Below are 16,984 nucleotides of genomic sequence, written 5' to 3' on the forward strand. Positions count from 1 at the left end.
CCACTCTGTCCTTCCCCAACCCTCAGCCCAGACTGCCCTCCACCACAAACCCAAGAAGCCCTCCGCTCGCAAGGATTCTCCTTTGTGAGACTCCACAGCCGCCGCCCCACATTGGGCCTCCGGGGAAAAGCCACCGCCCCCACCCGCCATATTTCCCTGAAAGGCGCCCGCGCTGCAGCTCCTGGTGCTACTCTCCCCCATGTGGCGGGTGTTTCTTCCCCCCATCACCCCACCCAATTGTTCTCCACATCCCAAGATGGCCCAGAAGCTCCCCTGGGGATCGCTCGCCCGGAGATAGCACCCGCCATCTCCTCCCCCTCCCCCGCCCCGGGACTCGCCCTCCCCCCAGCCGCCATTTTACAACCAACTCCTCCACCCTTTCGCCTCAGCCTCCTGGCCCGCGGGTGTCTGCAGCAAAGGACGCCAAAGGGGTCAAATTCCCGGGCCTGGGGCCTCCCACCGATCCGGGAGCCCACATGCCATTTCCTACTTCCCGAATCCACGTTCCCGACCAGGCTCGGAGACGATGCCGCCATTTTGTCTCCTGCTCCCGGCCTCTGTGGGCGGCGGCAGAGGGTCCGAGAATTCCAGCCCCCTGTTGCCCCCCCAACTCACCGTCGTATCGCTCAGCCTGCTCGGCCAGCTTCGCCTGGTACACCAGATCCTCCCGATCATCCATAGCGGCAGCGGCTCCGGCAGGGTCTGCGCGACGGATGGAAGCGGATAGCGTCTCCGACTCTCTCAGCCTCTCGCTCCGTGTCCGGGCAGCAAAAATGGCGGCGCCTCAATCCGGGACTTCCGCCTGCGCACGCGGACAACTGCTCAGCTCTATGGCAACCGCTCCCTGGCAACTGGCGCGGGGGGGCGGGTCCGGGAGCCCAGAGCCCGAAGAGGCTGGAACCAGCTAGACGTCCCTCCTCCCTGGGCTGGGCGGGCGTTGGAGGGCTGAGGCGGGAACTGCGACGGCTGGGAGGGAGAGCAGCCCCGAGAGAGGGGGCATGAGGCGGGGAGCCGCCTGGACCGCTCCTGAAGAGAGTGAGCGAGGGATCCCGGGCTGTGACCGAGGGCCCACGCCTAGACCTGCGGGCAGAGAAAACTGTAACGGTTTTTGTAATGGCAGGCCTTCCTCACTGAAACCAACTTCTCTCCTACCTTGCCCGTTTTCTCAGCCGAGCCCAGCCCTGGGCCTTTTCATACCATTTAGACACGGGGTAAAGAGTGGGGGTCTGCTATAAATGGTAAGGAAAAAGGGCCTCGCAGCTTTCACACCTCAGCTCAGCCTTGCACTTCGCAATCCTTTTCTCCTCCCTTTTAGCCTTCTTTTCCACCCTAGGCCCACCATGGATAGGAACAAGGAAGTTGTTAGAGAAGTCTAGTCTGGAGTGCAAGGTGTGGAAGAGTGGCACCAAGCTTAATCGAGATCGAGGAGGCAGAACTGGGAAAGAACCTGGCCTGTTTTGCTTCCCAATGGATTCCCAGCAACTTGTGCTCAATAGAGTATTGGTTGCAAGACTGAAGATCAGGTTAGATTACAACTATCTGGTGGGGTGTGCGATAGATGTGGAATAAAAAGTAGACTGGGGGCTGCTGGTCGGCTCGGTCTGTGGAGCATGCAACTCTGGATCCCGAGTCCTGAGTTCGAGGAGCCTACTTTAAAAAAACTAGTTTGGAACCAAATTATGAAGAGCCTTGGATGGTGAGCTAGGAAGTTTGCACCTTACGCCGTGGGCACAAGGGAGTTACGTTTCTATGATTTTGCACGGAGGATGCCATCATAGATACACTTTGAAAAGATTAATGAAGACTGCACAGCAGGCCCTGCAGAGCCGCCGCCTGGGAGCCACCTTGCGGCCCAGACACGGACACGGACACCGCGTTCTTCCACAGCGCTCTGCATGGGGATCCCTTGGGCCCCCTCTCCTTCAAACCGTTTGCAGACAAAGTTCCAAAGACAGCAGGAAACTTCCGTGCTCTGAGCACTGGGAAGAAAGGATTTGGTTATAAAGATTCCTGCTTTCTCAGGATTATTGGGGTTGTATGCGCCAGGGTGGTGGCTTCACAGGCCATCAATGGCTGTGCTGACAAGTCCGTCTATGGGGAGAAATCTGATGACGAGAATTTCATCCTGAAGCATATGGGTTCTGGCATCTGTGCGTGGCAAATGCAGGACCCAACACAAAGTTTTTCGTCTGCACCGCCAAGATTGAGAGATTGGATGGATGGCAAACACGTGGTCTTTGGCAAGGTGAAAGAGGGCATGAATATCGTGGAAGCCGTGGAGAGCTTTGGGTCCAGAAATGGCAAGATCAGCAGGAAGATCACCATTGCTGACTGGGGACAAATCTAATAAATTTGACTTGTGTTTTAACTACCACACCATTCCTTCTGTGGCTCAGGAGAACACCTCTTCCACACCCATCTGGTTGAAATATTCTATAATCTTTGTGCTCTCACTGCAGTTCTATGGATTATATATTTTCCTTACTCCCCTCCAAGTCTAGCTGGATTGCAGAGTTACATTTATGATGATGAAATAAAAACTAAACAAACGAAAAAGATTGCACAGCCATGCTTAAAGGAGAAATTAAACTATCAGGCTACAATAATACAGGTAAAAGGAATACGTGGTTGCAGTGAAAATGGGAAGGAAAGGACAAATAGGAATAGTACTGCAGAGAAAAGCTGCAAGAGTTTGTAGCTGGGGCATCTGGCTCAGTTGGTAGAACATGTGCCTCTTGACGTCAGGGTTGTGAGTTCAAGCCCCAAGCTGAGTGTAGAGATTACTTAAAAAGTAACATCTTTAAAAAAAAAATTGTAGCTGATCAGATGTGATTTTGTGAGGAGAAACAAAAATTAAAATAGACTTTCCATCTTCCCACCCTGAGTCACTGGGATAATGAGTGGTAGTACCATTAACAAAAAATAGGATTGGTAGGGAAAGTTGCTGATGTACTGCACAGAATGACGTGAATTCCTTTTAGCACATGTTAGTTCTAAGGTTCTCACAGATCACCCACATAGAAATTACCAGCATGGAATTGGAAAAGGGGACTGGCATTCCAAACTGAAAGGAGGCTGCCATGGAAGCAACTGGAGAATATGTGCAGGTAGAAGACCAAACAAACCTTGAAGAATAGCTACTTTTAAGAGATCTGTGAAAGCAGAAGAGCCAGCTAAGGAGACTGGGTGGCTCCTTATTGCATTTTAAACTAAGCCCCTTTACACTTTAAACATACTTATCAAATTTAATGGTAAAAGTGAGAAAAGACCTAGGTTTTCCAGTCCTAATTCTATAAGTAAATATGTGACCTTCAGCAAACATCATGTTCCTCTGTAATTTAAGGAACTGGAGACCATATGATAGGCTACAAAACAAGTCTTAATAAATGTTAAAAGACTGAAATCATACAAAATATCATTTCCTATCACAATGGATTGAAACTAGAAATAAAGAAAACTGGAAAATTAATAAATATGTGGAAATTAAATAACACTGTTAAATAACTAATGGGGCAAAGAAGAAATCACAAGGGAAATTAAAAAATACCTTGAGATGAATAAAAGCAAAAACACGATATACCAAAACTTCTGAGATGCAGCAAAAATAGTGCTAAGAGGGAAATTTATAGCTGTAAATGCCTACACTAGAAAAGAAAGATCTCAAATTAATAACCTAACTGTACACCTTAAGGAACTACAAAAAGAACAAACTAAACCCAAAATTAGCAGAAGGAAATAAACATAAAGATTAAAGTGGAGATAAAATAGAGAGTAGGAAAAAAAAAAAAATCTACCAAACAAAAGCTGGTTCTTTGAAAAGATCAACAAAATTGAAAAACCTTTAATTAGATTAAGAAGAAAAAAAAAGGCTCAAAATTAAAATCAAACAAGGGGTACCTGGTGACTCAGTCAGTTGAGTGTCCAAGTCTTGATTTCAGATCAGGTCATGATCTCAGGGTGGTGGGATCGAGCCCTCCGTCAGGCTCGTGCTGGGTGCAGACTCTGCTTGGGATTCTCTCTCTCCCTCTGCCCCCTGCACTCACTCTCACTCTCTCTCTCTACAATAAAATCTTAAAAAAAAAAAGTATAGGGGCAGTGGGGTGGCTCAGTCACTTAAGCATCTGACTCCTGGTTTTGGCTCATGTCGTGATCTCATGGGTCGTAAGATGGAGCCCCACGTGGGGCTCTGCACTCAGCAGGAAGTCGGCTTGAAGATTCCCTCTGTCTCTCACCCTGCTCGTGCTCTCTCTCAAATTAATAAATCTTTTTTGGGGGCGCCTGGGTGGCTCAGTCGTTAGGCTGCTTCTCCCTCTCCCACTCCCCCTGCTTGTGTTCCCTCTCTCGCTGTGTCTCTCTCTGTCAAATAAATAAATAAAATCTTTTTTAAAAAATCAAATTAATAAATCTTTTTTAAAAAAGTATAAAATCAGAAATGAAAGTGGTGACATGACTACAAACCTTACAGAAATAAGGAGTATGAGCATTCTGAACAATGGTACGCCAATAAACCGGATAACAAATGGACAAATTCCTAGAAACATACTGTGATATTGTGATATAGTAAAAAAAAAAAAATATATATATATATATATATATATATATATATATATATATATATATATTTGGCCTTTATCCTTGGTTCCTGGAACAGAGCTCCTAAAACTCTCAAAACTTCCAAAGTGATACTGGTGAGAAGCTTCTGTTATTTATAATAAGCGCCTTTCTATTTTTTTTTTTTTAAGATTTTATTTATCTGAGAGAGAGAGAACACGAGCAGAGGGGAGGGGCAGAAGGAGAAGAAGAGGGAGAAGCAGGTTCCCCACTGAGCAGGGAGCACGGCGCGGGGCTCGATCCCAGGACCCCAAGATCATGACCTGAGCCGAAGGCAGACGCTTAACCAACTGAGCCAGCCAGGCGCCCCCCCTTTTTGAGACAGACAGAGAGAGAGCAAGGGGAGGGGCAGAGGGAGAGAATCTTAAGCAGGTTCCACGCCCATCTCGGAGCCTGACTCCGGACTCCATCTCACAACCCTGAGACCATGACCTGAGCCAAAATCAAGAGTTGGATACTCAACTGACTAAGCCACCCAGGTGCCCCCCAAACAATGGGGTTTAGAGAGATTCCACGTTGGTGAATGTATCCACATGCCAGGAGGAGGATGGCATACCCTAAACCACACAGGGTCAGAAGCTCCTGTGGTTGGGACCCTTCCAGAATTTACCTTATGTGCTTCTTGATCTAGTTGTTTGTATTCTTTATAATAAACCAGTAAGGATAAGTAAAGCGTTTCCCTGAATTCTGTGAGCTACTACAGCAAATTATTAAACCTGAAAAAATTGTGGTAATTCATAAAATGCAGCCAAGTTGGACAGAAGTGTGGATAACCTGGAGACCCACTACTTGCAATTGGCATCTGAAGTGGGGAACAGTCTTGTGGAACGGAACCCTTAACCTCCATATCATGGGTCTGTACTAACTCTGGGTAGTATCAGAATTGACTTAATTTGCAGGATACTCATAGATATCCAATTATCCATAGATAATTGGAAAATCGTTTGGTGTGGGAACACAACATATTTGGTATCAGAAGTGTTGTGTGTAGAAACAGATCATAGCACATGCAAAGTACCAAAACTGATTCAAGAAATAGAAAAACTGGGGGCACCTGGGTGGTTCAGTCATTAAGCGTCTTCCTTCTGCTCAGGTCATGATCCCGGGGTCCTGGGATCAAGCCCAGTGTCAGGCTCCCTCCTCGGCAGGGAGTCGGCTTCTCCCTCTCCTCCTGGCTTGTGCTCACTCGTGCTCTCTGTTGCTATCTCTGTCTCTCTCAAATAAATTAATAAAAGCTTTTTAAAAAATTAAATAATAATAAATTTAAAATAAATTTATTTTAAAAATAACTTTAATAATAAAATAATAAATTTAATAGATAATATTTAATATATAAATATTATTTATATATTATATTATTATATATTATATATTAAATAAATATATTTATAATATTTAATAATATATAATATTTAATAAATAATAATAACAAAATAAATTTAATTTAAAAATTAAAATTAAAATAAAGAAAAAAAGAATTAATATAGCATTCCTGGCTGGCTCAGTCAGAGGAGTATGAGGCTCTTGATCTCAGGGTTGTGAGTTTGAGCCACACATTAGGTGTAGAGACTACTACAAATGAACTTGAAAAAAAAAAGTAGTAGAAGAATTAACACCAATCCTTCTTAAACTCTTCCAAAAAATAGCTGAGAGAACACTTCCTACCTCATTTACCTAGCACACCAAAGCTGGACAAAGACATGACAAGAAAACTACAGGTCAATATCTTTTATGAATAGGTGCAAAAATCTTCAACAAAGTAATAGCAAACTAAATACAACAGCATAGAGGGGCGCCTGGGTGGCTCAGTGGGTTAAATACCCAACTCTAGATTTCGGTTCAGGTCATGATCTCAGGGTCGTGAGATCGAGGCCGACCTCTGGCTCTGCGCTCCGGAGGGAGTCTCTCTGAGATTCTCTCTCTCCCTCTCCCTCAGCCCTTCCCCCTGTTGACTCTCTAAATGAATGAATAAATAAATACATAAAATCTTTTAAAAAAGTAAAATCTTCAAATAAATCAATAAATAAATTCAGCAGCATAGTAAAAGGATTATACACCATGAACAAATAAGAGTTAACCAGGAATGCAAAGATGTTTTAAGAAAATCAATGTAATTAATACCCTACATTAATAGAATGAAGGAGGAAAAAGAACATGATCTGCTCAATTGATACCAAAAAAAGCATTTAACAGGGTGCCTGGCTGGCTCAGTTGGTAGAGCATACAATTCATGATCTCCAGCTTGTAGGTTCGAGCCCTACATTGGGTGTAGAGATTATTTAAAAACAAAATCTTTAGAAAAAGATTAATAAAATAAAATCTTTAGGGGTGTCTGGCTGGCTCAGTTGGTAGAACATGTGACTCTTCCTCTCAGGGTTGTAAGTTCGAGCCTCATGCTGGGTGTAGAGATTACTTTAAGATGTAAAATCTTGGGGCAACTGGGTGGCTCAGTCGTTAAGCGTCTGCCTTCAGCTCAGGTCATGATCCCACGGTTCTGGGATCGAGCCCCACGTCAGGCTCCCTGCTCAGCGGGAAGCCTGCTTCTCCCTCTCCTGCTCCCCCTGCTTGTTTTCCTGCTCTTGCTATGTCTCTCTCTGTCAAATAAATAAATTAAATCTTAAAAAAAAAAGTAAAATCTTTGAAAAATAAAATAAAATAAAATATTTAAAAAAAAAGAACTTTCATGGTAATAAACTAGGAATAGGAGGGAACTTCCTCAACATAATAAAGACCATATATGAAAAACCCACAGCTAACATCATACTCAGTGGTGAAAGACTAAAAGCTGTCCCCCTAATATCCTAATATCATGAACAAGATAAAATGTCCCCTTTTCCCAGCTTTTCAGTATAGTACTGGAAGTTCTAGCCAGAGCATTTAGGAAATACAAAGAATTAAAAAGCACTCAGATTATAAAGGAAGAAGTAAAATAATTTCTGTTTGCAGACTTGACCTATAAGTAGAAAGCCCTAAAGGTTCCAACAAAAAACAAAACAAAGGGGCGCCTGGGTGGCTCAGTCGTTGAGCGTCTGCCTTCAGCTCAGGTCACAATCCAAGGGTCCTGGGATCGAGTCCCACCATCGGGCTCCCTGCTCCACGGGAAGCCTGCGTCTCCCTCTCCCACGCCCCCTGCTTGTGTTCCCTCTCTCGCTGTCTCTCTCTGTCAAATAAATAAAATCTTTAAAACAAAACAAAACCTGTTAGAACTTTTATTTTATTTTAAAGATTTTATTTATTTATTTGTCAGAGAGATAGAGAGAGAGCACAGATAGTCAGAATGGCAGGCAGAGGGAGAGGGAGAAGCAGGCTCTCCGCTGTGCAGTGAGCCCGATGCGGGGCTCAATCCCAGGGCCCTGGGATCATGACCTGAGCTGAAGGCAGACGCTTAACCGACTGAGCCACCCAGGCGCCCCTGTTAGAACTTTTAAACTAATTCAGTAAAGTTGAGGGATACAAAATCAACACACAAAATCAGTTGTATTTTTTTAATAAGACTTTTAATGAGAAACTTTTAATATTTTTTTAAGTAAGCAAGCTCGACACCAAACGTAGGACTTGAACTCACGACCCTGAGATTGAGTCACATGCCCTACCAACTGAGCCAACCAAATGCCCCGAAACTTGTAATTTTTTATATACTTTGATACTATTTGAACATATAAAAGCAAGCATATATTACTTTTATAATGAAAAAAATAACTAACAGCTACAACAAAATATTTTTCTCGTTTCTTTTAATGTTTGTGCCTGCAAGGCTTTTTCCTTCTCATTTGTCAGTTCCTGAGTGCTGTGTGTGATGCCCATCAAATCTGTAGTTTACCCAGTTCTTGGATTTTTTTCTGACAATGTCTGTATTAGAGTTCAATACAAAGTATTAAGACAAAAAATCAGTTGTATATTTGTATAGTAGCAAATGGGCAGTACAAAACAATTCAAATGAACAGCCAGTCACCCTGGAAGATTCAATATTGCTAAGACAACAATAATACAGATTTGATGCAATCCCTATCAAAATCCCGAAGGCTTTTTCTGTTTGTTTATTTTCCAGAAATGAAGTAAAGCGGCTGAATTTGCTGACCTCTAGAAATACCTTCCAGCTCAATCAGAAACATTACAATGGTTAAGGTCGTGGGTTCTGCTCCTAGACTCCTTGGGTTCCGTGGGTCCTTATCACCTGTGCAAGGGGAGCAAATTACTCAACTTCTTTAAGCCTCTGTTTTCTTTTTTTTTTTTTTTTAAGATTTTATTTATTTATTTTGACAGAGAGAGACACAGCGAGAGAGGGAACACAAGCAGGGGGAGTGGGAGAGGGAGAAGCGGGCTTCCTGCTGAGCAGGGAGCCCGATGTAGGGCTCGATCCCAGCACCCTGGGATCATGACCTGAGCCGAAGGCAGACGCTTAACGACTGAGCCACCCAGGCGCCCCAAGCCTCTGTTCTCTTATCTATAAAATGGAAACGATATTTTCCTCATACAAATGAGAACTGAAAGGGAGATTTCATGAAAAGAACCTGATACTCAATGAAGGTTAGCTATATTTATTGTTTTCATGGTTCAAGCTTGAGCGAGAATCAGAAGTTAGTGTCATAGGGGCGCCTGGGTGGCTCAGTTGGTTAAGCGACTGCCTTCGGCTCAGGTCATGATCCTGGAGTCCCGGGATCGAGTCCCGCATCGGGCTCCCTGCTCAGCAGGGAGTCTGCTTCTCCCTCTGACCCTCCCCCCCTCATGTGCTCTCTCTCTCTCTCAAATAAATAAATAAAATCTTTAAAAAAAAAAAAAAAAAAAGAAGTTAGTGTCATAAAAAACAAGTGAGGGGCGGCTGGGTGGCTCAGTCAGTTAAGCGTCTGCCTTCGGCTCAGGTCATGATCCCAGGGTTCTGGGATCGAGCCCCGCATCGGGCTCCCTGCTCAGCGGGGAGTCTGCTTCTCCCTCTGCCTCTGCCCCTCCCCCTGCTTGTGTTCTCTCTCTCTCTCTCTCTCCCCCCCCACCAAAAAAAAAACTTAAAAAAATAAAAATAAATTAAAAATATATATATAAAACGAATGAGAAGAGTTCAAAAACAAGGAGGTCGTCAGCCATATTAAATTCTACAGAGACATCGAGATAAGCCATGAGGAAAAGCCATTGGATATAGCAAGTAGGTCACGAGCGACCTTCAGGAGCAGTTTTAAAGGGATGTTGGAGGCCAGACCGCATTTGACTAAAGCACAAAGGAGGCAAGAAAGTGGGAACAGTAAGTATGGAGTTCTCTTGAGAAGAATAGCAGTGAAGAGGTAGAGAGTGGTCATTTTAGAGAAACGAGTGGCCTCCAGAGGTAGCCACGCCGGCCCCCATTCTCACAAAACGTACCTCAGCCTCCAAAGCTCGCTCTGCTGCCATGCTGACGACAGGGCTGTCTGTCATGGACATGCAGAGATTTGAGGTGACCTCCTTTCAACCACTTGGTATTCTCTCCTGAACAGTGTCTCCTGAGACCGGCTGAGGTCTGTCTGAAGCTGCCTCTTCCTAAGAAACTGCTGAGAAGGCAGAAATCTTAAACCGAGATTGATTCTCTGACTGTCCTGCCTGTCCTCTCAACACACAGAACTACGAGGGACAGAAATAACTGACAAGGCAACAAAAATATCAACAGAAACATTTTTTAAAATGTTAATCTCCGTATAGTTAACATACAGTGTTATCTTAGCTTCAGGCGTACAATACAGTGACTCAACAACTCTATACGTGACTCAGTGCCCATCGGGATATCCCCATCACCTATTCCACCCCCCCCACCTCCCCCCTGCGAACCATCAGTTTGTTCTCTACAGTTAAGAGTGTTTTGGGGGGCTCCTGGGTGGCTCAGTCATTAAGCGTCCTACTCTTTTTTTTTTTAAAGATTTTATTTATTTATTCATGAGAGACAGAGAGAGAGAGAGAGGCAGAGGGAGAAGCAGGCTCCCAAGGAGCAGGGAGCCCGATGTGGGACTTGATCCCAGGATCCTGGGATCATGACCTGAGCCGAAGGCAGACGCTTAACCATCTGAGCCACCCAGGCGCCCATTAAGCGTCCTACTCTTGATCTCAGCTCAGGTCTTGGTCTCAGGGATGTGAGTTCAAGCGCCGTGTTGAGCTCCACACTGGGCGTGGAGCCTACTTTAAAAAAAAAAAAAAGTATTTTTGGTTTGTCTCCTTTTTTTCTTCCTTTTTCCTCCCCCCCCCTTTTTTTAGAGCTAGAGAGTGCACATGCAATTAACGGGGGGGGGGGAGCAGGGGGTGTCAGAAGCAGAAGGAGAGAGAGAAAATCTTAAGATGGCTCCCTGCCCAGCGTGGAGCCCAACGAAGGGCTCCATCTCATGACCCTGAGATCATGACCTGAGCCAAAATTGAGTCGGATGCTTAACCGACTGAACCACCCAGGCATCCTTACTTGTTTTGTAAGGTGTTTGTCTTTCTCTGACTGGTTATTTTACTTTACATTATATTCTCTAGATCCATCCATGTTGTTGCAAATGACAAGATTTCATTCTTTTTTATGGCTGAATAATATTCCATTGTGTATATACACCACATCTTCTTTGTCCATTCATCTACTGGTGGACACTTGGGCTGCTTCCATAGTTTGGCTATTGTAAATAATGCTGCAATAAAAATAAGTGTGCATATATCTTTTTAAAAAATATTTTAGTTTTTGTGAGAGAGAGCAAGTGAGCAAGGGAGCATGAGTGGGGGGTGGGGGAGGGGCAGAGGGAGAAGCAGACTCCCCTCTGAGCAGGGAGCCTGATTCGTGACTCGGTCCCAGGACCCTGGGATCATGACCTGAACCGAAGGCAGACGCTTAACGACTGAGCCACCCAGGCTCCCTGCATATATCTTTTTGAATTAGTGTTTTGGTATTCTTTGGGTAAATACCCAGTAGTGGAATTACTAGATCACATGGTAGTTCTAATTTTAATTTTTTGGAGGAAGCTCCATACTGTTTTTCATAGTGGCTGCACCAGCTTATATTCCCACCAACAGTGTAAGAGGGTTCCTTTTTTCTCCACATCCTCACCAACACTTGCTGTTTCTTGTGTTTTTGATTTTAGGCATTCTCACAGTTGTGAGGTGCTATTTCATTGTGGTTTTGATTTGAATTTCCCTGATGAGTGATGTTGAACATCTTGTCATGTGTCTGTTGGCCATCTGTTCATGTCTCCTGCCCATTTTTTAATTGGATTATTTGGGGGTTCTTTTGGTTTCGGGTTGCATAAGTTATTTATATATTTTGGATACTAACCCTTTATTGGATGTGTCATTTGCTGGTCTCTCTATTCTGTTCCATTGATCTGTGTGTCTATTTTTGTGCAACCACAGAACTGTTTTGACTACTACCGCTTGGTAGTGTATCTTGAAATCTGGGATTGCGTTACCTACAGCTTTTTCTTTTTTTAAGACTGCTTTGGCTATTCGGAGTCTTTTGTGATTCCATACAAATTTTAGGATTATTTGTTCTAGTTCTGTGAAAAATACTGTTGGTATTTTGATAGGGATTGCATTAAATCCGTAGATTGTTTTGGGTAGTATGGACATTTTAACAATATTTGTTCTTCCAATCCATGAGCATGGACTATCTTTCCACTTGTTTGTGTTGTCTTCAATTTCTTTCATCAGTGTTTTATAGTTTTCAGAGTATAGGTCTTTCATCTCTTTGGTTGAGTTTATTCCTAGGTATTTTATTATTTTTGGTGCAATTATACATGGGATTGTTTTCTTAATTTATCTTCCTACTACTTCATTATTAGTGTGTAGAAATGCAATGGATCTCTGTACATTGATTTTGTATCCTGTGACCTTACTGAATTCACTTATCACTTATCGTTGTTTTTGGTGGAGTCTTTAGGACTTTAGGTGGAGTTTTCTATATATAGTATCGTGTCTTCTGAAAATAGTGAAAGTTTTTTAAAAGGTAATTTATTTATTTATTTATTTGAGAGAGAGGAGGGGGAGAGGGAGAGGGAAAGAATCTTAAGCAGAGGGCGCCTGGGTGGCTCAGTTGTTAAACATCTGCCTTCAGCTCAGGTCATGATCTCAGGGTCCTGGGATTGAGTCCTGCCTGGGACTCCTTGCTCAGCTGGGAGCCTGCTTCTCCCTCTGCCTGCCGCTCCCCCTGCTTGTGCTCTCTCTCTCTCTCCCCCCAGTAAATAAATAAATAAATAAATAATCAATCCTTGAAAGTGATATGCTGCAAGATAATGTATTTAACAAAATTTGGTGGCAAATATTCAATAAATAGTTTACATCTGTTAAAAATATAGTGAAAATTTTACTTTTTCCTGACCAATTTGGATGTCTTTCATTTCTTTTTCTTTTTCTTGTTTGATTTCTGTGGCTCAGACTTCCAGTACTATGTTGAATAAAAAAGTAGAAGCAGGGGCGCCTGGGTGGCTCAGTCGTTAAGCGTCTGCCTTCGGCTCAGGTCATGATCCCAGCGTCCTGGGATGGAGCCTGGCAACGGGCTCTCTGCTCTGCAGGAAGCCTGCTTCTCCCTCTCCCACTCCCCCTGCTTGTGTTCCCTCTCTCTCTGTGTCTCTCTCTGTCAGATAAATAAAATCTTAAAAAAAAAAAGAATTTTTTAAAAATAAATAAATAAGCAGAAGCATTTTTGATATAGCATCTGGGACTATAAACAGTTATAAAAAATCATGGTGCACAGGGCGCTGGCTGGCTCAGTCCGTAGGACTTGTGACTCTTGATCTCAGGGTCATGAGTTTGAGCTCCACGTTGGGTGGAGAGATCACTTAAAAAAGAAAATCATGGTGCTGTATTGAGGTGGCTCTCACAGTATGGTACTGCTCTTCTCACAGTTCCTGTGTTAATGAGTACTTCCTACTCCATTGAAAATCCTTTAAAACAATCACCAGGTCATTAAATCACGCCCTTACCTAAAAATCTCCCAACTTCATTGAAAAATTTCCTCTAATGGAAACAAGACCTCACCTGACCTGTCTTGAGTAAAGTATCCATACATGGTAGTGTACTAAGCACTACAAGAAGGAAATAGGACATAAAAAAATACGATGAGTCATTGCCTCCAGGACCTTGCAGTTTAGTTGTTGTTGTTTTTTTAAGTTATCATTGTGTTTTTATTTGTAAAAACAGGCTAATTATTTTATTTTAAATCTTTTGAATTTGTTTAAATTTTTAAAATATATGAATTACCTTTACAATATAGATGTATATATGAAAATGCACATAAAAAAATTCTCACAATGTGTGATTAAGTATAAAAGCCAAGAAATAAGATCACATGTTCAGTATTATTGCATTGTTAAAAATACAATTATACTTAGAAAACAATAAAAAATGCATTAAAAGAAGGTTAAAATCAGGGTTTTTTTTTAAGATTTTATTTATTTATTTGAGAGAGAGAGAGAGAATGAGAGAGAGCATGAGAGGGGAGAGGTCAGAGGGAGAAGCAGACTCCCCGCTAAGCAGGGAGCCTGATGTGGGACTCGATCCTGGGACTCCAGGATCACGACCTGAGCTGAAGGCAGTTGCTTAACCAACTGAGCCACCCAGGTGCCCCGAAAATCAGGGTTTTTAAGATTTATTTATTTGTCAGAGAAAGAGAGCACAAGCAGGGGGAGCGGCAGGCAGAGGGAGAAGCAGGCTTCCTGCTGAGCAAGGAGCCCGATGCGGGGCTTGATCCCAGGACCCCGGGATCATGACCTGAGCCGAAGGCAGATGCTTAACTGACTGAGCCACCCAGGTGACCCAATATGATATTATTTATTACAATAGTTTTACAGCACATTATCATATGTGATAGGGTAAATTTTTTCAAAATTTCACTCATTTTGTATTATTAGTTTCCCAGATGAACTGGAGAATCAACTTGAAACATTCTCTCAAGATCCATTTTGATTTTGATCGAGTTGTCCTGAATTTATAGATTGATTAGGAGAAAATTGGGAATCTTTTAAAAAATACATCTTCCCCTTTAGGAATACATTTCTCTAATTTTCTTCAAGTGTCTTTGGTATGATCTTAATTATTTTAAATAATTAGATTTCTAGAGATCTTATGTATTTCCATTTAATTTTGTTTCCAAGTATTTAAGAGACTATTGATATTATAAATGGGGTTTCCTTCTGCTTTTTATTTATTTATTTTTTTTAAGATTTTATTTATTTATTTGACAGAGAGAGACACAGCGAGAGAGGGAACACAAGCAGGGGGAGTGGGACAGGGAGAAGCAAGCTTCCCGCGGGGCAGGGAGCCCGATGCGGGGCTCGATCCCAGGACCCCGGGATCATGACCTGAGCTGAAGGCAGACGCTTAACCATCTGAGCCACCCAGGCGCCCCCTGCTTTTTATTTCTGATCATCACTGCTAATATATACAAGAATTAAGGATTCTTGAATTTACCTTACATCCATCTGCCTCACTGGACTTTATTCTAACAGTTATTTATTTATTTATTTATTTATTTATTTGAGAGAGAGAAAGAGAGCACGGGGTTGGGGGGCAGAGGGAGAGGGAGAGAGAATCTCCAGCAGACTCCCCGTTGAGAGTGGACCCAACGAGGGGCTCTATCTCGAAACCTTGAGATCATGATCATGACCTGAGCTGAAATCAAGAGTTGGTCACTTAACCAACTGAGCAACCCAGGCGCTCCTATTCTAATAGTTTTTCAGTTCATTGGCTTGGCTTTCCAGAGTGCACTGATGAAAATTTTGTCTCTACCTTTAGAATACATATATAGCTCCTATTCGCTTTTCTCCATATCTATGGAGCATCAGAGGAATATTGAATAAGAGATCAATATGGGCATTTATTGTTAAAATCCATATTTTAATGGAAATGTCTAATATTTCACCATTAAGAGTAATGTTTTCTATTGGTTTCTGATAAGTAGTTATTGTTGTTTTTGTTTTGTTTTGTTTTTTCTTGAACTCACGACCCTGAGATCAAGACCTGAGTTGAGATCAAGAGTAGGACACTTAACCCAGGTGCCCCTAGTTTTTGTTTGTTTGTTTGTTTGTTTGTTTAATCAAGTTAAAGAGATCCTTCTATTTCTAATTTGGTAAGAATGTTTATCAAAAAATGAGTTTAGGGGCACCTGGGTGGCTCAGTCGTTGAGCGTCTGCCTTCAGCTCAGGTCATGATCCCAGGGTCCTGGGATCGAGCCCCACATCGGGCTCCCTGCTCAGCGGGAAGCCTGCTTCTCCTTCTCCCACGCCCCCTGCTTGTGTTCCCTCTCTCGCTGTGTCTCTCTGTGTCAAATAAATAAATAAAATCTTAAAAAAAAAAAAAATGAGTTTAACTCTTCCGGTCGCGGTGGGCAGAGGGCAGCGGGCGAATGTTGGCTACCAGAGTGTTTAGCCTAATTGGCAAGAGAGCAATTTCCACCTCACTGTGTGTACGAGCGCATGGAAGCGTCGTGAAGAGTGAAGGCTATGCTCTCCCGAGTTCTGTCCAGGGGACAGATAGTCTGTGACTATCCCCTGCCCGATGTGGCCCCCGACAAGAACCTCTCTGCCAGCCTGAAGGCCTTGAAAGAGAAGGAGACACAAACAATGAATCATGGAACACTATATCTAAAACTAATGATGTAATGTATGGGGATTAACATAACAGTAAAAAAAATGTAAAAAAATAAAAAATAAAAAATAAAAGAAAGAGAAGGAGAAGGCTCCCTGGAGCAGCCCTCCACTGATGAGAAGGTTGATTGTACCGCATCCCGTTCAACGAGAGCTTTGCTGAAATGAACAGGAGCACGAATGAGTAGAAGATGGTTGTGGGCACCACCATGTTCTTGGGCTTCATCGCTCTCATTCTGATTTGGGAGAAGCACTATGTGCACCTCCCGGCCCGCACACCTTTGAAGAGGAGTGAGTGGTCAAGCAGACCAAGAGGATGCTCGACATGAAGGTCAGCCCGATTCAGGCCTTCTCAGCCAAGTGGGACAACGACGAGAACGAGTGGAAGAAATAGGAGCCCGCCACTCACCCATCTGAGCCTCACCCTGTTCTGCCACCTCCACGCAGCTCAGCATCTTCACTGGAAACCGTTATGTCGCAGCACCAGTGCTAATAAACGAGCAGTCTACGTGAAAAAAAAAAAATGAGTGAGTGTTGGGGCACCTGGCTGGCTCAGTCAGGAGAGCCTGTGGCTCTTGAGCTTGGGGTTGTGAGTTCGAGCCTCACACTGGGTATAGAAACTAAAGAATTTTTTTTAAAAGGGTGTTGACTTTTTACTGCATACTTTTTGGGCTCTATTTTTATGAACTATTTTTCTTTAATGAGTAAGTATGGTAAATTATATTAATATGGACTCATATTTACACTGCTGGGATAACTTCTCCTTAGTTATATATATATGGCAGGCAGCCAGCGGCTAGCTTGCTTGA

At 43.1% G+C, this 16,984-nt stretch overlaps 1 protein-coding gene and 1 pseudogene across 1 annotated transcript in view; one reads left to right on the plus strand and one right to left on the minus strand.

Annotated features, from left to right (window-relative positions):
- The window catches only part of YWHAE (tyrosine 3-monooxygenase/tryptophan 5-monooxygenase activation protein epsilon), a 53,521-nt gene extending 52,507 nt beyond the window's left edge, over nt 1–1,014 (minus strand). Inside the window, exon 1 of the mRNA XM_032428489.1 lies at nt 616–1,014. Coding sequence (XP_032284380.1) covers nt 616–679 — 64 coding nt within the window. The 5' untranslated portion in view covers nt 680–1,014. The remainder of the gene's footprint in view (nt 1–615) is intronic.
- A 14,920-nt stretch (nt 1,015–15,934) lies between these two features.
- On the plus strand, nt 15,935–16,674 carry LOC116647274 (annotated as a pseudogene).
- The last annotated feature ends 310 nt before the right edge of the window (nt 16,675–16,984 follow it).

The sequence above is a fragment of the Phoca vitulina genome, unplaced genomic scaffold (genome assembly GCF_004348235.1).
Source record: "Phoca vitulina isolate PV1807 unplaced genomic scaffold, GSC_HSeal_1.0 scaffold40, whole genome shotgun sequence".
Taxonomy (NCBI): Eukaryota; Metazoa; Chordata; class Mammalia; order Carnivora; family Phocidae; genus Phoca; species Phoca vitulina.